A 24,837-nucleotide genomic window follows, 5' to 3' on the forward strand; every position below is an offset into this window, starting at 1 on the left:
ATGAAGAATTTGGTTGAGTAACTTCATAAAGTTATTCCCTTTCAGGCAATAATTTCATGAACTGCATAACCCATTGAGCTCACCTAACTCTTTGTATAGCTGTTTGATACTTTGCTAGCCTTTACTGTTCTGACTTCAATGTTTTCTTTAACATGTACAGTAAAATGCATTCTCAATTAGATTAAATCTGGAAATCAACTTGGTCAGTCCAAGATTTTCCTTCTTTTTCTTCAATTAACTCATTGATTGCATTGGCCATATGTTTTGGGTGTTTGTCATGCTATGTGGTAAAGCTCTATCCAATACGTATGGACATTTTTTTTTTACATAAACAATAAACTTCCGCCATTATTAGTTAGTTTATCAATGATGATACCTTATCTAGAGGTGGCCATGCATGCCATGATCATGATAAGCTACTGTAAGTGTCATCTAAAATAAAAGTTTTGACTTTGCTATGCCAATACTTTTTGGAGGTCAGTGTATTTGTAGTTGCTTGTGACATCCAATTGGAATGACATTCTCACAAATGCAACTGAACTTTCCTGAACCAAACAGAAATAGAATATTTTTCATCATTCTGCAGAGTTTACCAGAGTTTGGTAAAATATCTCCCTAACAGAGCAACTTTATTTGACTTGTATTTGACTTTTGTAAAGCATTTTGACAGTTTTAGACATAGTGAGGCCAGCTTCATTTGCAGTTACATTAACTGTTAATTAATATCAATGTATTTTATTTCTAAGCACTAGATTTGACATATAACCTTTCAAAACGAAATGAAACCATCTGATGGGGAGAATAATTCTTAATGTGCATAAGCAAGCATTTGCTTCGTAGTCAATTTCTAATGCACTATTTGTAAAAAATAATATCTTGATTTACAAAATAATTATATCTCTCGTGAAATGAAACTAAAGATTAAATTAACAAAATCTCATTACACAATCTAAAGCTTTTGAAGTATGTTTGTTCTATATTCTATACATATACAGTATACAGTATTTAGTTTATGCTTATACCATGACCATGACCATTTACACTACCTCTTTCTTTCTGAAAGTCAAGATCTTTCTTTTTGGCTTTCCCCTTAAAGAGGAAAAAAAATAAAACATAGTAAATGTGTTGTGTGACACTAGAGTTGTGGTGTCAACTGGAAATATAAGAGTTGTTTTCTTTCTCCCTTTATTGCCTTTATTATTATGGACCATTCTACCTCAAGATGTTATCCATTCTATTCTAAACTAGACAGCTTACTTTGCCAAACTATTTCCTTCTTTGTTCCTTTTGAACAGCTCTAGTTCTGTTTTGCAGTTGAAAAGATTTCCAGATTGTCAACTCTTACACCCCTGGAGGCTAAGGTCTAACTAGGCACAGAGTTTTTCTATTTTTCTGAGATCTAGGAGCTTCTCCTTTCAGATATATGGCATCATAGTGCAGCTATTGCATCCCAGCCTCAGGAAATATTATTGCTTTTCAAGAATGTAACTGTAATGTATGCTTCATGTATGTATTCTCTATTAGCAATGATCATAAAATATGTTATGATATTTTCATACTTTCATTAGCTATTGTATATTTATTAGACACTTTGATTTTCCTCCGTTGTTTTTTATTACAAATTTTGTTTGAATTGAAGCTTACTTTCATAATAAGAGGTTCACATTTGATGCAATGACATTAAAGGCAGACTAGAGTCCCTTGTGTATTTCCTAAATTTCCAGAAAGATGCCTTTTCTTGCTGTTTCTTCTCAGGCTTTTCATCATTTAAGTCATTTATTGTTTGCTTTTAGCTGTGCAGTGTGGAAATCCAGGGACCCCAACCAATGGCAAGGTGTTCCGAATTGATGGAACAACCTTCTCCCACTCAGTTGTTTACTCATGCATGGAAGGATACATATTATCTGGCTCTTCTGGGAGACAATGTCTGGCTAATGGAACGTGGTCTGGAACCGCCCCTAACTGCACAAGTAGGTATATTAATTAAAGGTACTTTATGCGATATTATATCAATGATGTTCTGTCAACTTTAGAAACCTTACTGATAATTATTCATCTCCAGTCTGTGTTTAAACCAAAATAACATTAAATGATAACTCCCTTCAGCTATGCTCCATGAATAATAAATATTCTGTGTAGGATTAAAGGTTGTAGCCACTAATCTATATCTCTCAGAGGGATTATCCGAAAGAAAGGGATGATCTAGTTCAAACACGTGGTTAATTGTTTCAAAAGTTGAATTATATGAGAACTTACATTTGAAAGAAAATTAGAAAAAAATCTTTTTGAAGACAATTGTGCAGGGAATAATTTATTTAAATGTACCTGATACGAAAATTTATGGGAGTTGTGAATACATTTAAAAGATGAACATCAGTGACTAAAAGCTGTAAAAACTTAAAGAATGGATTTGGTAAATCAGATTTTTAAAATACCTACTGTATATCCATCATCAAAGTCTGAAAAAAAAGGTAGCCTTATTTCAGTTCATAAAATATACAGTAAATGTATCAATTCATCCAATGTAAAGTATCAACAGAAACGTCTCTAAATGTATTTCAAATTCTAAGTACATGTGTAACATGCATATCTTAAATTGACAGTTTAACAGAACCTAAGAAATTACCTGTTTCATGTATGCTGTCTCTGTAATCCCAAAGACTGCTTGTTTGAATTTACTGCCTTCAACTCATGGCCTTGATTCTAGAAGACTTTGAACCATGTCGTAAACCATGTTTGTTGCCTTAATACTGTACATCCATCAGTCTATTTTCCAACCACTTTATCCAATACAGGGTAGCGGGGTAGCTGGCGTCTATCATGGCAAGCAGTGGGTGCATGGCAGGATACACACTGTACAAGTCCATCATAGGGCACACACAGACACAAATGCGCACAAACTCACACCAGGGCCAATTTTGCCAGAAGCCAATAACTTAACAGAATTATTTTGGACTGTTGGAGGGAACTGCACCCAGAGGCAGCCCATACAAACATGTCAAGAACATACCTACTCCACACAGATAACACCCGAGGAACTGAGCCCAGGGCCCCAAGAATGTGAGACAGCAATGTTAACCAGTGTAACTTTTCTCAGACTCCATTAGACTCACAGTGCAAAAACTGCTAATAGCAGTAGCATTTACACTAAATACTATTGCATCTTTTAACATCGTGTGTCTCTCCACTGATCTAGCAGGCATAGGTAATATCTTTATTCTGGTCAAACCACTAAACAAAACATTCAACCAGCTAAGAATATCCTCTTTTATATGTTAACCTAACTGTAAATAACTTCCCATGTTTTTCAACACATTGTGCAATTTCTAGCTTTTCTCTAATGCTTGATTATTTCTTAATAAAACTCTTTATTTCACTATGATCCATTTGATTGACTGAACCTTTTTTCTGTCTTATCCTTGAAGCCTTTCTCATGCTTTGTCTGAAAATGTCATTGGACAATTAATGTGTGAAAAACTATTTTCTCAAAACATAAAGCACAATAGGCACAGAATGTTTGTTGAACACAACTGTATTCATCTCTGCAAGAAAGCTGAGAAGTGCAAACATTTAACTTTGCTTTCTTAAGAAATGCCATTTTGTCTAAAATGTTTGATTCTCCAATGAAGGGTAAAAGCTGTGATCCCTCTGCTGAAAGTTTAACCATTTTGTTTTCAGCCAATGATTTTCTTTATTTTGTAGAACAGAAATGGTTAATGTTAATGTTAAAACGTTAATGACAAGGAACATCTGCCACTGAGCTAGTTAGCTTTGATTGGTAAATGTGATGGATTAGTCTCCATGCTTCATATTGGCTGCTCGTGTGTTTTTTTATATTGAGCTGTAGTGATCACATTTTTTACTATTCTGATCAATGTGAGTCAAAGATTTACTAAATGGCAAGTTTAATTTCTTCTAACTTATAATAAGCTACATTAACATATACTGTACAGTACAGTGACTTTTAAAAGTCTTCACCTCACCGTCCTTGGACCTTTTCAGACTTTATTGCAATACAATATATAATTGTAATGTACTTAAGGTTTTTTGCTATCGACCAACACAAAACACTCTTACATGACAAAGTGAAAATACAATTTGGCAGATTCTTCTAAACTATAAATTGAAAATCAAACTGATTGCATAATTAATCACTCCCTTGAGTCAATATCTGGTAGAGGCACCCATAGCAGAAATTACAGCCATGAGTATTCTTGGATAAGTCTCTTCCAGATTTCTACATCTGGACATTGCAATTTTTGCCCATTCTTCTTTGAAACAATGCTCAACCTCCCTCAGTTTAGATGCGTACTGTCTTCTGTTTGAGAGAGGGGTGTATTTAACTTGAACTCATGTAGAACAAACAGGTGGACAACATTAAACTAATTACATGACTTGCAAAGACAAGTTGTTACAGACAGATCTGTAGAATTTTGTTTTCATTTTGACATTGTAGAGTGTATTATATTGATCAGTGGCAACTGATCTCATTAAATACATTATGATTCCATATTGTAAGATAAAATGTTATAAAGTCCAAGGGAGAAAAGTACTTTTGAAGGCCACTGTATGTTAAGACTGTGATGTACTGGCGTTCTGCACAGGGTTATGACTTGCACCTGTTACTTGCCAGGATAAGCTTGGTCTCCCCGGTGAACCTGTATTAGATCAAGTGATTAGAAAATGGATGGATGTTAAGTACTGATCTTTCAACTCTAAGTAATGAAGCAGTGGATCTTTGAATATAATTATGAACTTTATATGCAGTTTAATTAAAACATCAAGTACAGTAACATTTATGAGATGTTAATGAAAAAAAAGGGAATAGAAAATGAGCTGTAATATGACGCTCTAGCATAGCATGTCCTCTATTACGAGAGAAAAAATGAGAGGTCTTCTGAAATACATATGGTAACTGAGCTGTACTATATGATCATTATAATTCAAGATTAAATGTAATGTTGTTTATTGAAAATGTACAAAAATGAGATCAAGACATACTGTTTCTTAGGAATGTAAATGTTAAAGGGCTTTTTCTCAGCTGTAAATATAATCTCTGAGTTTATTACCATAACAATCTCAAAAATAGTTTATTTCTGTTTAATTCAAATGCACCTGACCTTTAAGTTTAGGGGCAATTGTTAAATAGATTTTTAAATGAATCAGATCAACCAGGTCTATTTCTTAATAATCCATTTGAAGCATCAATAATTGTAAAAGATATGCAATATTGATTATTGCAGTTAGACTACCAATGTCACATATGACAAAAGTGGTTTGCCATTTTGCAGTGTATTGATTTTGTAGCTTATTGTAAGATCTATTATTTAGAATAAAATACATACTGCCTGGAGATATCCTTGTGGCCACATCGTTGGGTTATTTAAACTAATTTATAGATATGGTTTTAAGAGGATTGATACTTAATGTTACTTCTTATAAGATATTATAAAACTGTGACACATTAAATATAATTCAGAAGCGTATTATAGTATTCACAGTCATGGACAAGTGTTTGTACACCCCATTACCTTTTAAGAACATTAATTTACTGCTCTCTGTGTTGGGATGGGTGAATATCCTAGCTTGTTCAATTGTAACAATAGCATTATGTATTATAGAAATCAAAGTCTATATTCGGTGTACATTGCAACTACATTTTTATTTTGATATGGACTTTACTATTTTATTGCATATACTGTTTTGAACTTTTTTTTAAAAACAGGACATACAGGACAATTGTAATTGTAGAAAAACTGGCAATACAAAAAGAATCAGTTGTCTGTGACATTTGTTTAGTGAACCATTATGTTTTAATAAACTAATCAATTTTCTTTCAGTGATTAATTGTGGGGATCCTGGAATTCCAGCTAACGGACTCAGATATGGAGAGGACTTTACTATTGGACAAAATATAACATTTATTTGTCAGCCTGGGTATATAATGGAGCCATTAAGTTCAATGACTCGTACCTGCACTAAAAATGGCACATGGAGTGGTGTTATGCCAATTTGTAAAGGTAAGTGTAATTAAAAAGTAAAGCAAAATTGCATGTCTATAATCAATGTATTATATTATTGAATAATGTTATATCTCCTACAACGTATTATTTAAAATTAAGCTTTTTTGACTTCCTATTTTCACCTCTTTGAATTCTTAGCATTAAAAGGTAACAGTGTGATATGTATGTGTTGCTTTTATTATTATTTCACTGTAGCTGCATTTTGGAGTGAGCAATTGTTTATATAATCTTGATCTGTTGTAACTTCTCTTCAAAGTTTGATTGTAACAAGAATCAATACTCATCTAATTCAGAAAAACAATCATTGATTAATCAACATGTTTAACATCAGAATGTCTGCAGAAGCAAGTTTGAATTTGTATTTGTATTGCATAATAGAAATGATCCCTCTCGGGATAACTGAGCCCAAGTAAAAAGATCCAGAGTTTATCACCTTATTTCAAATTCTTGAATATTATTTTAAAAATACAATTTTCAGTTTGATTGGCAGTACATCATACCATATTATTATTATTATTATTATTATTATACTTCTACACCTGGGGGAAAGAGGCAATATGGTTTTTTTTAAAACTGTGTCAAGATTAAACACAGGGCAGTGGCCCTGCTTTCTTTTCAAACACTGCACATCTAAGGGTATTTTGTATACATGTACAGTAGGTTGTGTTTGGTAGGAAACAGAATACCCAGCCTTTACAAATCTCCTTTGCCCCAACTAATTAAAAGCACATAAACATAGCTTTCTGTTCTCTGACATAAATTTGGATTGAATGCTTTTGGATATCAAAGGGTGTTCCCCAGTGTGTCAGTACTCAGCAGATCTTTAAATAATGACAACTGTGGACATCAGCTGTATTTAACATAAAACCGACCAATCCCTTTGCCTCTAACAATGAATGAGTCCTTCTATGTGGCCTTCTTCTTTTAGAGACAGAAATCTAAGTTATACTCTTCAGAGGGGACTGATTCTTTTTTTAATTTGCCAAGTGCAGAGTTTTTTCTCCATGAAATAAGAATTCAGTAACAAATTAAATGAATAGGGGGTAAATCACTGTGTAAGTTAATTCACAAAAGAGCAGAAGTACTCAAAAATATATACATTCTATTTCTATTTCTGCTTTTATTTTTCTTTAGAGCTGAGTGGATGTTTTCTTTAACAGCTTTTCAGTCTATGTCCATTAAAATGCAAATATAGATTTCAGAGCATTGTCAAAAATATGTAAGATCTACATACATATTTATAGTTTATGTTATTTGGTGGAGTACATAAAAAACAAAAGTCTTAAAATGCAACCTATGGTTTTGGTGTACATATATTACATTTTAAAAATCAATGTAATATACTTCCCTGATGTTTGTAATTTAATTTAATTCATTAACAACTCATGAATGGCCAGACTACTGGTGTGAGTATGGTATGAAATTATATACTTTAAACAATGTAGATCCGAGAGAACATCTATCTAGGATCAAGTAAATAATGAAATTACAAAAAGTTAAATCTTACTGACCTCTCAGCAGAAAGTAAAGATATTACACTGAGTAAACTGCCTATTAAAGCATATACAAAAGGTGTACATCTTAATTGTCAAAAGATTGACTTTGTAAGTCAAAAAAGACAGATGTTTCCTTGAACTGTCCAATTAAAAAAATGCATGGGATAAGTGTATTACAAACTGGATAGAATGGAAATCTGCAGTAAAGGTTAAGGAAAAGGGTGATATAAACAACATAATTCACATGTCAGTTTGCTAGCTAACGGACAAGTAGTCCCTTGTACATAATTTAAGTTGTGTACATTTCCAGTCACAATGCAGATTGTTTCTGCATAACATTCTAAAGCCCAGAAGCTTATGAATAACAATCATTTTTTGCAGATTGTCAGATACCTAAAATTGATCTGTACACACACTGTAAAATCATTAGGAACATGAGCAAACATGCTGAAGATTGAACAATACAACTTTCTAGAATGGTTATTCTCCTCATAAACCACTCTGTTTACTTACTGTACCTTTATTCTAAATATGCACTCAGTTACAGACGCCAAATGAGCCTACTGTATAATGCATCTGTTTCCTAAATTAGCTTTTTTTTAAACTGCTCTATGCCCCTTTATTCCTTGGTTGAAAGATACCCTGCCTCAGCTGCATTACTGCCAAGAAATTTCAGAAACACAATTCTTTTAGATATATACAGTATGCAGCTTGTTTGTAGCCTTTCTTAGCACTTTATGAAAAACCTTAAATTTTTATTAATACCTTCTGCATTTCCTTATTACTATCCTTATTAAATCCTGTGCTGTTTTGCTAGAGCTTAGTTTTTAATGAAACTTGTGTTTAACTTACTCATGGTAGGGAACTTTATCCACAAGAGTTAAAACTTTAACCCAACATCTCTATTTACAGGTTTCATAGAAAGTGTGCTATAATAATAATAATAATAATAATAATAATAGTAGTAGTAGTAGTAGTAGTAGTAGTAGTAGTAGTAGTAGTAATACTAATAATACTTGAAAATATGGCAGAACACCTTGTTTTACTGTCTACCACTCCTATGTTACCAATAACAAATAGTTCAAGTTCAAGTTTATTGTCATTATACTCATGTACAGGTATATAGTATAACGAAATGCTATTTAGCTAGCTCTCAGATGATAAGTAGTACAAATAAGGCAATTGAGTGGTCATTGGTCATTTGTAATACATTTATGTACTGCCATCTGTATAGCCTATAATACTTTTTATTATTTGATGATACCCAGACACAGCTGGTGGTGTTGTGTCAAACACTCCCACATAATACCAGAATGGTTAATTCTGCATATTTCTAGCTGTTTTTCTTAAAAGCCTCTCAAAACAATTCTGTACAATTCTCTTAAAAGAGTACTTAGAATTAACATATTGAAAATATTAGGCAGTGCACTCAGGCTGGAAAGGACAGAAAAACAAATGTCTTGACGAATTAGTGAGGCAAAAAGATAAAATAATTGATGACGTAGATGACTTCAAATAACTGGGTTCATGGATTAGGGCATTTAAAATAGCCATCTTTATTAGAGCATTTTTCACTGTAATAGAAAAAAAGATGTAGTTACATTAGTATAATTACTGTATAGTTCACTAACATCTCTCTGAAACTCTGGACTCAGAAAGGAGGCTGGAAAGACTGTTGAGAAAAGTTCTTCAGTTGGTGAAAACCCAATAAAGTTTCAAGTGAAGGAAAGGAAAACACTCTTGACACCTTCCTCTCCTATTCCAAACACATTTCTTCTCAGGCATACTCCTGCTGCTTCTTCCTAAGTAGCACTCATAGAATTCTGCCCTTACTACCAAGCATTTTGCACAACACATTGTTGAAACCCTGGTACTGAGAAAATTATGTGAGACACTGGGCAGCAAGGAGAGGCACTGAAATTAGCAAGAAAGACATAAAAAGTGTGACATAGAAGAACGTCATGGGCTCTCTGACAGAAATTGACGAATGATGATGAAGCCTACAGTAATAATGCAGAAGAAGCAAAGAGCTCTGAAGGTGCTCCTCTAGATGCATAACTCCACATGTATTTTTGATGCCAGTGTTCCATATGTTTGTCTCTATGCTAGCCTTCCTATGGAGTGCAAAGTTTACATTTATGGTTTTCTGAAGCTAATGAATATTTGATATATCATTCAGCTGAAGAAAGATTTTGTCCACAAAGATGAATTATTAGGATTATTGGGTGTTAAAGTCTATTGTCTGCTTCCTACATATCTCGTATTCTATGAAGTCACATCAGCAGCTGGCTCAGGATGCCTGTTCTCATCTAGGTCTCTTCATTCTTACAAATTATTTCATTTGGACACTTAAGTTATAAATTCATACACATTATTTATTCATTAGCTTATGAAAACTAGGTCAGTTTTATCATCTGGAAGTGCTTTCAAGCATGTTACATACTAATTCAGAGTATTAATATAGTGCTTCGGGTGTTTCATTTACTTTGGATTGTTTGCTTGTTTACACTGTCACACATTATAAACAATAGAAACACCTCACTGAGCTGGACAGATTTATGTCCTTTAGCAGATTAGTTTAGAAAGGATTGGCACCTCTAGAGATCATCTCCAATTTGTTGAAGCCAATATAAATCTTGCAGTAATTTGTCCAGAATTTGCGTTCCAACATGATAATGTCCCAGACACACGAGACACAGCAGATCTTGTCAAGTGTACTTGATGAATCATGTTGCAGATGGGAAGCTGAGAGTTCTGTCCTGGCTACTACAAAGAAATCAGAATTTGTGACAAAACATAGGGACTCAGAAATAGAAACCCAGGCTCAGAAGCAGCAGATGTTGGCTTAATTCTTGTTTGTTTATATTTTTCCTGTTTTCTTGAGAATAAATAGGGTAAACAAATTACAAGTTCCTGTGATAATTAAAAATATTATAATCTTTCTTCGTCAATCAATTACGTTTGCACAGGAATATACTGTAGGTTCGCAAAGATCTGACATTACTCTCTTAAGGATACCTTTTTTGGTCTACATTTAATAAAACATTTAATCCAAAATTGGATACCTATTAGTCAGGCTACATATAATGGTGTATCACATATTATTGTATTTATATATTACTATATTCAACACAGAAAGTATACATTTGTATGTATATATGATTAGTCTTGCCTCATCTGTTTTCCCCTTTTTTTGAACTATTTTTGAATCAGCTGTGACCTGCCCTGCTCCACCAGCAATTTCCAGTGGAATTCTGGAAGGGGGTGACTTTGAATGGGGAACCAGTGTCAGTTACAGCTGTTCTTCAGGATATGAGCTGTCTTTTCCAGCTGTTTTAACTTGTGTTGGAAATGGAACTTGGAGTGGAGAGGTGCCTCAGTGTTTGCGTAAGTCTATATTCTGTTTCCTTATTAAAGTCCTATTGTGTAATTTTGACAGTTAACATTTTATACAGTATAAACAGTATTAAAAATGCTAATTGTTTATTTTACTAATTAACACTCTAACAGAGTTTTAAATATTGAAGTTAGGAGTTATTGCGCACTTTCTGAATGGTAGCAACAACTTGGTACAGAAAGGTATGTTCAGTTATGTTTTTTGTCTGACGTCATTGACTGCTGCTAAAAAAATATATATTTCTCCAAGCTCTGAGGAATGATAGCACTTGCACATTATATTTCTCCAGATGGCGACTTCAGAGGAACAGCACTACATGAATGGAAGCTGATATGCTGTAGCTAATATAAAGGCTGTTGCCATGAACCCATAAGTATCAAACATACTGTATAGACCAATTAGAAGTAAAATTAAAGGCATGCGCATACCTTAAAGATCTGTTGGTACTCAAGCTATACATACAGTGTATAGTATATTAGGACCCCATGTACTGTCCTTTTAATAAGACAAAGGTAACTTGTACTCACTCTCTGAAGTAAGTGATTAGTTCTGGCAGAATGAATACTGCAGTTGGTATCATAACCTTTGCAACAGTAACTGTACCATCCTGCTGCATTCAGGTGTCACTATCAAATTGTGTTCAGTCTTCAATTGAATTACTAAAAGAGACATCGATTAATGATGCCAAAGTTGGAAATCTACCTTGTTTAAGGACATCAGTTACACCTCATCAGGTGTGCATTATTGTGCTAATCAATCATTTTAAATGTCTTCAGAGGAAAAAAGTCAGAGGCAATGTACAATGACAATGTACAGTTCCCTCACAAATGCTATTGCAGTGCTACAGTTATTAGTATATTGTAGTCAAGCAAATAAAGCTTTTTTTTAATTTCTACAAAAAGAGCAAAAAGAGATTTAACAGTATCGCTTATCATATTTACATTCATTTTTACTTCATTTTGATCAATTTAAATATGATTATACTTAGTCCTGGTTTTTACACCAGTTTATCATTTGTAACAACAGAAAATATAATCAAGACATTCATTATTACTCTTGAAAAAGCAATCATCTTATTATGATTATTAAGACATGTCACATATATTACAAATATCTTGTCATTGAAGCCTTTTTTCATTTGTTATATAGTATCCGTGACAGATCGATGTGACATTTTTTACCACTTTTAGTGCCTTTTCAAAGAAAGTACGACAAAACTAATAATACATCTTCCACCCTGCACAAAACCTCATTATCCACCTCCCACTCCCCTAAGTGGTACTCTCCTCTGAGTTTCTAAATAAGTTCTAAATAATGTTTAAAATGTGATGTCAAGTTCTATGTGTTTGCATAACATAAATGAGCTTATAAAACAGAGTATTAGATGTTGACATCTGCTTCTTGAACCCAAGTGTGAAGCAGTTAAATTTATAAACATACAAAAAGCAATGAAGTAGTACTCTTAGCATTATGATCAAAGGAGAAATAATGTATCAGTATCTGCAAAAGGGAAAAAAAGCATTCAAACTAAACAAATAAGATGGAAGATTCAAAATGTTACCAATAGACTGAAATCCTTTGGACTAATGTACGCACGCACAAGTATGGAATGAATAACTGAAGAAGCCAAAAAGTAAGGCAACATTATAACTAATCTATGTTAATAAGATTTATGAGGACAGTAATATATTCAAAAGAGTATATATTCAATACAGAAAACAGATATACAAAGGAATATTGTTACACAAGAAACATGGTTAATCTCCCTAATAGCTCTCCTCATGCATGCAATAATAAATTGGTTAAGAATGTTGTTTTTTTAATATCTCTAGAGAGTTATGTAGCTCTGCCAGAACAGACACTGTTCAATGATCAGGTTATCAGTCTCATTCTGTAACTGGGCAAAGGTGTTGATCTCTTTTGGGACTCCTCAAAAAAATTCCAAATCTGAAGTATTAACTTTTTAGAGCAGCTGAAGCTGTGTGGTTTATTTCCCTGTCTATGCCACTGCAAGCAAGCACAATAATGTCTGAATTTATTTTAAGTTACATTTAGTTTTGCAATAACATGCAAAAAAATACCATTTTTAATTTAGCAACCATTAGTTTTATGACTGAACTGCCTCTTCTTCCTGTTTCAATTCAGTTGAAGGTAATGTAAACACCAGAAGTACCTTGTCTAAAATTGGCTGTACACAAAATTTTCTGCAACACAGAAAATACACGCTGAAAAACAAATATGTGACAGATAGTGCAGGGGAAGCTATTACAGAATATGGTCTCTTCATAGGCCCCATGTTAATGAAAATTCCGACCACCTCTTGTTCTTGGTTCCAATTTATAAATACAGCTAGTAAAGTAATATCAAGGACTCCTGCTCAGCAACCCCCAATCTTTCAGCAACAATTCCCAAGTAACTATCAATCTTGACTTGTGTTTTTGTTTCTTACTGCACCCACAAATCTGTTCTGAGGGGCTGGATTGAAACTGAGATATTTCTGAAATATAGTGTAATTGGTTGCTTGCATTAACAGAAATTCTTTCCAGAAGAAAAAAAATAGGCTTACAGATTACCTTGTTGTGCAAAGGTAATTGTCTTTATCTAAGAGTAATATTCTGTGCATAGTAAACTTGGGTACCATATTAATTAAGAATTCAAATGGACCTAAATGTTATAAAACAATAGTGTCTTTTGTTTGTTTGCACATATTGTATCTTTTTTGTCCCCCATTGTATCTAAATCATACTACAATTCAAGCCATGTTACCTGAAGTGCTTATGAAGGATCAAAAGAAAGGAAAAAAGCATGTTTTAATCTGTATTAATTTTATTGGGTTTCCATCATTCCATGGGGACACGTAAAAATCACCAATAACTTAAAATGCACCATCAAAATATGGATGGGAGCATAAAAGGGACATAAAAAAGAAATCATGAAGACAGTAAAAAAGAAAGTATTCTAATATTCCATCAAAATAGTCAGCTATCAAACTAAGCAACTACAGTCATTTTACTTTATTCCAGCCGAATAAAAGTATGATTCAGACTTTGTAGCTTGCCCACTGATTTTTCATCTTGACAGTATATCCATTATTCATCAAGAAAAGCCAAGTTCCAACTCAAGTTCCTAGACACTTGACTTTGACTGAGCCTTCTCCAAGCACATTAATTATAAATCAACTTTATGTGATTTAATTTTATTTTTCATTTTAAAGGGTAGATCGTTACCATCTTGGCTCACAATTAAATGGTTATGATATACAGTATAACCTCTTGATTCAGAAAGAATCTCAAAATGTGTGATAAACTATTCAGAATATTACGTTCTGTTATGCCTGTTATGCCTATTATTGTAGTTGATACCTTTCTTTACTTTTGTTGACTCAGATCTGCAAAAGTGCCATAGAAGTGACATGTACAAGTGTCACATGTACTATAAATATCACACCTGATAAGAACATTTTATCACGGCTTTATAATTTGTAATGTAATAATATACTAAGATAATGAACAAGTTTCCATATGTTCTAATAGATATAAACCACCAATATTTAATGAGTGTCTTGACATTTTTCTTGCTTTAATATTCATATTTATCTAAAACATAAAAATAATAAATAAAAGTGGTGACTACTATATATATATGCTCATCAAGGATTGAAAAGTAAAATATGTTATTTAACTATTTAACTTTAACTAAGTGATGAAAATAGTCCCAAGGATTTCTGCAAAATATTTGACACAAGAATAGAGAGACGTTGTATACAAAACACAAAAGCACCTCATTGGTTAGTCATCATTTTGTCGTCTATTTAGATGATTGACAGCAATATGAGGAATTTTAAACCTACAGTACAGTATATCCAGATTTTCATTTGTGATCTAGTGTTCAAAGGCTTATTGGACAGACGTTTGTAATCCAGCAGGATAATGACCTCAGGAATTCCCATAAAGAAAAGTTAAAAAAAAGACATTAAGTTATAGATTGGCCATACAGTACCAATCCCTGGATTTGGATCCCATGGAGATATTATTGATTAACCCAAGGGCTGCTGATGCAACGAGGAAACCAAAGTTATTTTCACTCATCAAAGTCATATGTGTGAAAAACTTTGGACAAACATACATTTCCGAAAACATACCAGGAACTTCTTGAAAATACAAAACAGCCAAGCAAGCTATAGTGGAAGCAACAACTAACATCTCAAGACATATCTTGCTCAATGCATCTTGTAAATGTGTACTGCATAGGTGTGCATAAATCAAGTTGATTTTTTGAATATGTGAATAATTAAAGCTTTATAAATGGCCACCAGCCATGGTGACAGGTTCCTATTGCAATAACAATACTTTGTGCTAGATTTGAAATAGAGATCCCAGTTGTCAGATACTCATATAATTTAGTTCAGTTTAGCAGAAAGCCGCTGAGCTTGATCTTGTGAGTCATAGCCTGAAATACACCATTGTAAGAGTATAAGCAAGAACCATCTAGGCGAGGAAGAAAGCAAATGGTGTACTTTATGAAGCTTCACAGTTTTCTAATTGCAGGAAATAACCCCTTCCAGACTCTGAAAAATAGATACAATTATGATTAAATTAAAAAAAGTTTTCCCACAGAGTAAATGAAAAGAAGAGGTTTTGCATAATTGAGCACATAGCAGTATATACAGTAGTATAAAGCAATAGCTTGTTAACCTTATGCTAAATGTAGTCTACAGTATGTACAGCAGAAAAGTTAAGTCCTTATACAATATTGAAACCATAAGATGGTTTGGCTCTTAATTTTCATGATCTTCTTGTTTTTCACCTAAATAAGCATTTTTTTGCTATACTTTCTGTTTTTATAACTATATCGTTTTAAAATGCTGTTGAAGCAGAAAAAGTATTGCTGTTTGCAATAGGATTTTTAAGTTTAAGAATTACCACTACAGCAATATTTTCTTTTAAAGTCTGAATTTTGTATTACTTCTGAGTTTTAAGTTGCTATATAAGCATGGACTGCTATTCTAGGGATAAACTTAAGGTACTGTATATGTTGTATTCTTACCATGACTACATTAACAGATTTGACAGAAGCTTTGACTAAACCATGTTCTCATCCATACGAATTATGTGCAAATGTATTTCATTTATTTGTGTAGCATTAACCATCAGAATATTTTTCAATAGAATGTTTTTAGAAGATAGAGATGATTCTCTGACAGCAGCAAATAATACAAATTATAACAGTAATACATGTATTGTTTTAAAAAGATCCTTCTCATTTTTATTTAAAAGTTATGGGTTAAAGACATTTTCTTTGCTTTTGTATAAGTGATGTGGATGTGGATTAGCTTTTAACACCTGTGTTTGTTTCCTATCATATCTTTATTGCAGCCAAGTTCTGTGGTGATCCAGGTGTTCCAGCTGAAGGAGTAAGAGATGGGAAGAGCTTCATTTACCAGTCAGAGGTCTCTTTCAGCTGTAATCCCCCTTTCATTCCAGTAGGCTCTGCCACAAGAATCTGCCAGGCAGATGGAACATGGAGTGGATCTCAGCCTCGCTGTATAGGTACTTTGGAATCACAAGGGTTGGAGAGAGGAAACATATTTTTCAGTACCAAAATATGCTTTTTTTGTGGTCTATTTCTACTCCTTGTGGTTTACATACAGTATACAGAGTTAAGTGTACACACCGTATGAACTTTGAGATACAGTATTTTAAGAAGTGGATTGGAAGGCTATATGCCACATACTGTATATATTTTAACAAATAATAAGAAATAAAAAACAAAAATAAACAATTGATTTGTATAAAAAAACAACTCATCCATCTCAAGGCAGTATGTACTGTAACTCTACAATGTAATTCCCCCACCCCCTCCCTACGAAACACATGTACACAAATCCATCACAGCTTTACATGCTCAAGGTTTGCCATCATAATATTTAAGCTCACGTTAAGTTATCAGTTTCAAAACCTGTTGTCCTTGTTCCTTTTTTGGTAATATAAGGAATTCACATTGCTTTTGGCTATGGTTTTTGGGTCATTATCATGTTTAGAAACAAACTCTTAAAAATATTTTGCCTTCTTTTGGGTGTTGTGTGAAAACAGTAATATATTTCCTTGATGTGCACCAGAGAAGCAAAATCAAAATCTAACATTTCCACTAAAATGTTTAAACACAATTTTTTAATGATTCCTGTCCTTGACTTTATTCAAACATATATATCTGTCTTGGAGCCAAAATTCTGAAATAGATGGTCATTCATTTTATGCATAAAACTCATTTGATTGTTTAACTCATGTATATGGTTTAGTGTCCATGTTAGATGTTATTACAGTAACTGCTCTTCATCAAAATAAAGCTGTAGCTCTCTCCTTTTTATGGTTAGATAGGATAAAGCTGAATGTTTAAGAAAGAATTTGCTTTGGGCTTTCAATCACTCACACTTCTTTTTTATTTTTTCTCTCCATTTTTTCTTAATCTGTTCAGAGTTGTCTGCACTCAATGACTAATCTTTCCTTGCAATTTTCCTCTGAGAATACACTTCCTTGCATACAACAGTTATGAGTACTTTTTTATATTATCTCTGTGAAGTCTCACCAGACGTTCCTCCTCTACTATCCTTCAGGCATTTCTTTTAAAGGAAATAGTAGGCATTTACCCAGCTAAAGACATGCAGAAATCTGTTTTGTCTTAATTTGTTGTCTAAAAGCTATTCCCAGCCTGAGAGCCATGAAAGATAAGTAATATACTCCATAAGGAGGGGTAATAATTCACTCAGCTAAGTAACTGAGGTACATACCCAGCAATATATTAATTTGCCATAGAAATTTAACATTTGCATAATTTATAAGTTTAGGTACTGCAGGGTTTTCAATTCTTTATGGAAGAATTGTATTGTATTGTATGTGTAAATGAACATAAGTTTCCTCAGAGTGCTAAATTATACTTATATAACAATAATACGATACTAAAATAGGACAGCAGTAGCATCATGATTAGAACCATAGACCCATAAATGGCAAGTTGTGGGTTTGAATCCCAAGTGGGGCACTGTACTGTATACATACAGATAAATAAAATGTTTGGATGTTTAGCTGAGTACAGTACAAATCTAAGTCGCACTAAGTCACATTGGGTAAAAGCATCAGTCAATAATTTAATAATTATAATTATAAAAATACCTTCTGTTTTATGGTATGTCATTAATCTAAAACAAGGCTTTAAAATAGTGTTTTATGGTCCATGTATCATTAGTCTTGAGATATTTTACTATAAAAGTGTAAAGACATGCCTATTTGTTTTGTAAATATAATTGGCAAGGGATTAGATACTTGTTTCTGACTGAAAAACAACACACTTTTGTTTTTTCGATTTGATATGCCAAACTTAATTAATATTCACAGACACAAAAGCAGAATTAAATGTTTAAATGGTTATTACTGAATACTCAACCTTTACACATCGTAATTGCAGCTTCTCACATAAGCTTAAAGATGTATTTATGTGTTTTGTGTAACATTCATTTAATTGTTTTTCTGTACAAATAAGGCTCACTTACAAACTAAAAATAAATCAGCAGACATTGCTATGAACACAAAGTACTTCAACTTTCTGACTTAGAAGAATGATTAGAGACCAGGAACTCGGCACATAATCAATAAGTACTTAATTTTGTTCACAGCAGGCATTGAAACTGGTATGCAGGAGCAACAGAGAAAGCCCTTCGTATTGCTCTTTCAGCAAAGCACACTTGCCCAGCATGCCCCATTTGTGATCATTTTAACCAGCCTAATCTATCAAACCTTTCCATTCCTTGTTCTGCTGACCACACAAAACAATGGAAAACAGCTATCTATGGTTCACTATGCGGTCTTTTATTGGTATTATGGAAAGAACAGAATCTTATGCAGAAATTCATAGAAGGGCATGCTACACCTCTTCAATTTTACAATGGCAATCTGCTATTTCTGTTAATTTTTTTTTGCTGACCTACACACAGGAATATCGCTTTGCCCATTGGAGCACATACAGTATAGATTGAATTTCATACATAATAGACTGCTAAACTAAGTGTATGTCAAAGCACATGAGGACACATATTCAAGACCATCATTAGCATTATGAGTGCACTGAAACACAAACTTCAGTGAGCATTGTGAAATTGTCTGACTTTGCTCATATCCTGGTGGGACGGATCAAACTGGCACAGTATCACATCACATCTAGTGAGAGCACATTAATGCACCATTTTGAAAAGATGATGGATAGACAGGAATATAACTTGAAGTAAATGAAAGTTGTGAATGCTCTGGGAGTGCCTGCTGCATTTGGAAAGAAACATTACAGGTAGGGTATGCATCAGCTTCTATGACTATTTCTGTATTGTGTTGCCCATTATTTTTATGCTGCTTTAAATAAAAATGGTCAAACCTTTCGTCTTCCTGATCATAGACACCACTTTGTAAGCATAGATTTCATAGAATTCATGGAAAATGAAGATAGAAATACAGATCAAAGAATCACAATATTGGGCATTGCATATCTTAGCATTTACACAATTCTGGTCATACTGACGCACAGATTTGATCTACCTTAGAATAGTCTACACTTACATGTTGCATGACTCCTGTGCTGCTACAGGTAGCTGGTGAAGGTCTTAATAAGTCCTCTTAAAAACTTTGTTGAGTTGGTACCACAGATGTTCTATTGTAATGCTAGTACTATTAGGTCTTTATACTGCTGGAAACTCAACATTTCATTTGCTGCCTCTCATGAAAGACAAAAACTGTTGGGTTAAGCACTTTGCCAATGTATCCCTTGCCAGTAAAGCTGACCTACACACAAGAATATCACTTTGTCTATCAGATCACACATAGATTGAAATTCATACATAATTGATGGCTATACTACTGTAAGTGTATGTCAAAGCACATGAGACCGCATATTCAAGAAATTAGCTAGCATTATGACTGTACTGAAACAGGAATGTAATGAGCATTGTGAAATTATCTAAGTTTTGTCATTCTAATTGCCAAAGTCTACACCTAGGCATTCATTGTTGTGTTAAAGGAGATTCCTTCTCATATCATCACACTTATCACCCATCACAAAATCACCACACACATTATCAGGACTATCAAGGGAAAAACTGCATTCTTTAGTGAATAAGATGCTCCACCACTCTCACCTTAGATGTTGTCTGGCCTGCATACAATGGCTGTTTCATCCCTTAGCCATCCTCAGATTAGCCCTGCATGACCTCTGCACAGTACATGCACATCCTTTTCATCCATATGGTGATATACAGTCATTCTGTTCAATTACAGGTCATTTTGATTTAAACAATTAAGCAGATGGATCAGATGGGTCTGATGGTCCTGGGCCAGTCTTGTGACCACAGCCAATTTTCAAAAGCCAATGATTCATTTGGGCTAGTCTGCTGATTACTGAAATATAACATTTACATATAAAATTGCATCATGCCAAGCTATCTTCGTTAAGGTCAAAGTGGAGCATAGTTGTGTCTTTAACAGTTCTTCCATTAGTTGAATTTATGTGTTTTTGAAATGTCTGTTTATACAGAATCTATTTTTTTTTCAGTTTGAACTCAAACACTAAGCACCTGGTGTTTTCTGAAATTAATAATCTCTGTTCAGTATTTATGTTATTGCAAGGGGTAATTCTACTTAAAAATAACAGCCCTATCTGCTCACTTAAAATGTAAATATCATTTCGTATGTACTATTAATGTAAACTGTAGATTGTTACATTTGAGCACTGCATCAGTATACAGTATGCATTTATTTTTTACCTGGTACTGATGTTTATTGCCATATAGAGTCCATCCAGCTCCTGACTATATTCTTGATAGTAATTTTTAATTTTATTCTTAAAGATCCAAAAGACTAAAAGTTAGTATGAGTATACAGTACAACAGTGGTTGACCTCTGATACTGAAACACTACCTAAGCTTTTCTAGAATTTCAAAGCAGCAGCCAGAAATTCATTTTTCTGAAGAACCTCACAAACTCTTTATGGATAGGATAGCCAAGGGAAAACCATGTAAGCATTCTTAAAAGGGTTTTGTTTTATTTATGAAGAAGTGTTTGGCATTCACATAAAAATGCAGAACACCCAGAATAAGAATTCAAAACCAGGTATGCCTTAGTAAAAACAAAAATACATCTTCAGTAAAATTCAAAGCTCAGTTCCATTCCAGTATATTCTGTCTCCAATAGAGGGCATTGTATACAATCCTGCTTTTACTCTGCACATATCACTCATCATGCAGCATGTCTGCACAGAAGAAATGTTATACATTTCACAGGCACCATAGAGGATAATTCTAGACCATAGAGGATAAATCTGCTCACTCAATAGAAAAGCTGTTTTTTGCTGCTTATAAAGAGTGTTAAGATACTCTGATTACAGTACAAATAAATATTACAATATGTATACTATTCACAAACATTACATTATTTGACTTTTCCTGTATTCCTATGTTCTTAGATATAAATTCTCAACAATATCTCTTTTAATGCATTTGCAATTCATTAGGTCTCCCAGCACAGTGCAGTTGCATTATAGCAATCCAATCCATGGTGTTAACCCAGGAGACTATTCCTGACTCAGTATTGAGACAAGGACATCGGGTCACAGTTGGAAACTAAATTTAAGACTGAGAATTAAATGGAGAAATATAATTCTTTACACAGTTAATTGTGGATATCAGGAACATGCTGCCCTGTCAAGTCGTTAAGATCTAAACTCTGAAAAGCCTGGTTTCTCATACCTACTTAACTACCAAATGAGCAAGATGATATTGATTAGACTCATCTTCTTTGCAACCTTTCTTATACTTTTACCTGTATATCTTTATGTCCAATTAATGTTGCACTACCAATAATACTACTGTGCAACTACCACATTTATACATAGGTTATACACTTTTTTTATAATGTATAATTTTTTCTAGTCCTTAGGAATACTGTATTTACATATCTGTGCAGAAAATATCTATTGTCATATAATTGGAATTCCCAAAGCTTTAAATTTTGATCGAAAGACTCACAAAGTCACTTAGAAAGGAACAGTTTGACAATGCTTTCCAAAAAATTTAAAAAATAATTTTCAAGTTCCACAGTAATGTTGTTACTTGAACAAAGGATCAATTATCTAAAAAACAACAACAAAAAAGAGATTCAAAAGAAATGTGTTAGACAAGAAAGGCACTAATACTTTAAAGTGTGTTTAAGTAGCTGTTACAACCCAAGCCATATTTGAATTTTTGAAAAAATGTGTTTTTGTTTCTCCGAAAAAAACCTTAATGTGTATTCAAACTTTTTTATAACCCTGTGTATCATGTTGTTTGGCTTTTGAAAGTATGTTCCCATCAGTTATTGCATATCATTAGTGTCTGACCCTATATAATGTTTTCTATACATTTTATTGTGTTTTCAAATTAGAACCCACACGAACAACATGTGAGAATCCAGGAACACCTCGACATGGTTCACTTAACAGAACGTCAGGTTTTAAGGTAAGTTATTAAAAAAATTAGTAGATTTCTAATAATAAGCAGTTGTCTGTCATCTCACCTCATTGCTACAGACTAGGAAACAACAGATACACACAAGTATGCACTTTCCATCATTTGCTTATTTTTTAACTCTCAAAACCCCCCGACACAAAAAGCATTACACAAAATTAAAATTAAAATCTATCACACAATTACATTTAAGATATAAGAAATAGGGCACATCGGTACAAATACAGTATGCTAACTAAAGAATCCTCCCTGTAACTGTCAGCTAAAGACAAGGCAGTTTGAACAAGAGATTTCTGGAATATGGAGATTAGCATGCATTCTGGGTTGACTTTTGTTGATTTTTTTTAACACTTTAGCAATAATAATGTCTTGTTGAAATGCTTCAGGCAGCATTTAATTAAGCCATGATGGAAAACACAAAGCTAAGTGCCAGGAGATAGTCCACATGTTAAATATTAGCGTTTAGCCAACATATAGAAACAAAGATACTGTATACCTTAGTTATGAGTTCAAAGTTTACTGTGTTTATTTTTTTACGTTACGTATTTGACTTTGGCCAATTCGTTTTCCCAGTTAATATAATTAAAACTAGGTAAGATGCTTTTCATTTTACTGTACTGTACCTCCCATCTTGGTTTTGCCACACCAGACTCTTAAACAGAGTTTATACAGTACATGTACTGTAAGTGAATCTAACCCTTGATCCCAAAATCAGATTAAATTGTCTTTCCATTCTGCAGCTTGCTAACTTCTACTTGTGTATGTTGTTGCCCTTTTATTTTTGTCAGTGGCTAAATAAGATGCCCAGATAATACATTCAACATAATAGAAATGTTAATATTTACTTTGATCCCAACTACATTATTTAGATCAGTGGGCAAGAAATAAGTTTTTGTTATGAAGATACAATGACTGTTAATTTCATTTTAAAGGGAGGTATACCATTTTTAAATAAACACCAGAAGAGCAAAGCATTACCTTCAATAAGATGTGTGTAATTTTTAAGCACAGCAGTCTGTTATTTTATACTAGCAGGGCACATAAAAGCAAATATGTTATCATTAAAATAACAAGCAATAAAATAAATGGCAGCAGTGCATAGTTACATTTAAAACATATGCCTGGATTAATTGTTAATGTTTTCTAGCGCTCTAGCGCTCTAATCCCTTATCTTTCCTTTTGTCACTGATCTCCTGATAGAAATATGTGGTGGGTATATAAGTAATTTCGTCCAGTTTCTAAATTAACCAAGTCAATGCCACAATAAGTAAGATGCTCAAATGGCTGATGAAATAGCTCAGCTTACTACCTGCACCATACATTATACTAATAACATTTCTATCTGTAAAATTAGAACTCCAGTCTGCTCAAAAGGATAAATTTGCCTAATATTATTTAGAGAACATAAATAAATCCTGTCCACGTTTTTCTCTTTTAGGTCCTTTGTCTTTGAGTGCCAGACATTATTAGGCTGTATTGTCAGTGGCACAGTGCTCTTGCACCTAATTAGCTGCATTTAGAGCCATTACACAACACGCTGTACTTAACAAGAGAGATGTTTGAGTCAGTACTCTACCTGGTTTTGAATTATTGGCTTAATAATTACTTTGTGTATTGTGATGATGCATACAAGGAAATGACACAAATTCTACTTAAATGTGTGATGAAATGGCCTAAAAACAAAGCAAAGAAGACATGATGTTGAATGCCTACTTTTTATTTGATGTTATTTGATTAAAAACTGTTGCCAGGCTCCAACAAATTGCCTGTAGGTTGCAGCAGACCCTGGCAAGGGCATTATATTACCACATTTGAATGTTGTTTGTTTTCTTTTCAGTAAAAAACGTTCAGTTATAATATTTATATTTTATTTCCTAGTTTATTTTAATAGCAGATCTTCCTATTAATTAGTTCTTAATTCTTCTTGTTTAGTATTTTTACGTCTGCAGGAAATGGAAAGGAAACCATCTCTGGTGCTTCAGATTTTGTGGTGTAACATGAAAGTACAATGAAAAATGTGTTTTACTGTATGCGTGTAGAGGGAGGGAGGGAGTGTTTTTTGTTTCCTTATGGTCGTTAGACACATAGGTAGTATCAGTAGTGGTACCAGTAGTGGATTAATCAGGGATCAGTTCTCAGATGGCCCTTCAGTCTTTTCTAATCCCCAAAAATAAAGCTTTGAGAACAATTTCTTTATACTGTATGTCAGCATATACGGATAAAATCTACAGTTATACACACATACAGTACATATAAAGTCTGCACAGTGCAAATGGAAATTATATTAGGAATTCCAGGCTGCCTTTATAAACTGCCAGGGTCAAATAGTAAAATATCAGAGTTTTCCCATTCATAAATCATTTATCCAGACTGAAGAAGAAAGGA

The 24,837-nt window shown here is 33.4% G+C and overlaps 1 protein-coding gene across 3 annotated transcripts in view; it reads left to right on the forward strand.

Moving 5' to 3' along the window:
* Positions 1–24,837, forward strand: part of csmd3b (CUB and Sushi multiple domains 3b) — a 581,296-nt gene that overhangs the window by 538,140 nt on the left and 18,319 nt on the right. For all 3 annotated transcript variants that reach the window (XM_088929237.1, XM_088929238.1, XM_088929240.1), the window contains 5 exons: positions 1,794–1,970; positions 5,841–6,020; positions 10,733–10,906; positions 16,292–16,465; positions 22,370–22,443. In XM_088929237.1, coding sequence (XP_088785363.1) covers positions 1,794–1,970; positions 5,841–6,020; positions 10,733–10,906; positions 16,292–16,465; positions 22,370–22,443 — 779 coding nt within the window. The remainder of the gene's footprint in view (positions 1–1,793; positions 1,971–5,840; positions 6,021–10,732; positions 10,907–16,291; positions 16,466–22,369; positions 22,444–24,837) is intronic.

The sequence above is a fragment of the Atractosteus spatula genome, chromosome 12 (assembly GCF_055471065.1).
Source record: "Atractosteus spatula isolate fAtrSpa1 chromosome 12, fAtrSpa1.hap1, whole genome shotgun sequence".
Classification (NCBI taxonomy): Eukaryota; Metazoa; Chordata; class Actinopteri; order Semionotiformes; family Lepisosteidae; genus Atractosteus; species Atractosteus spatula.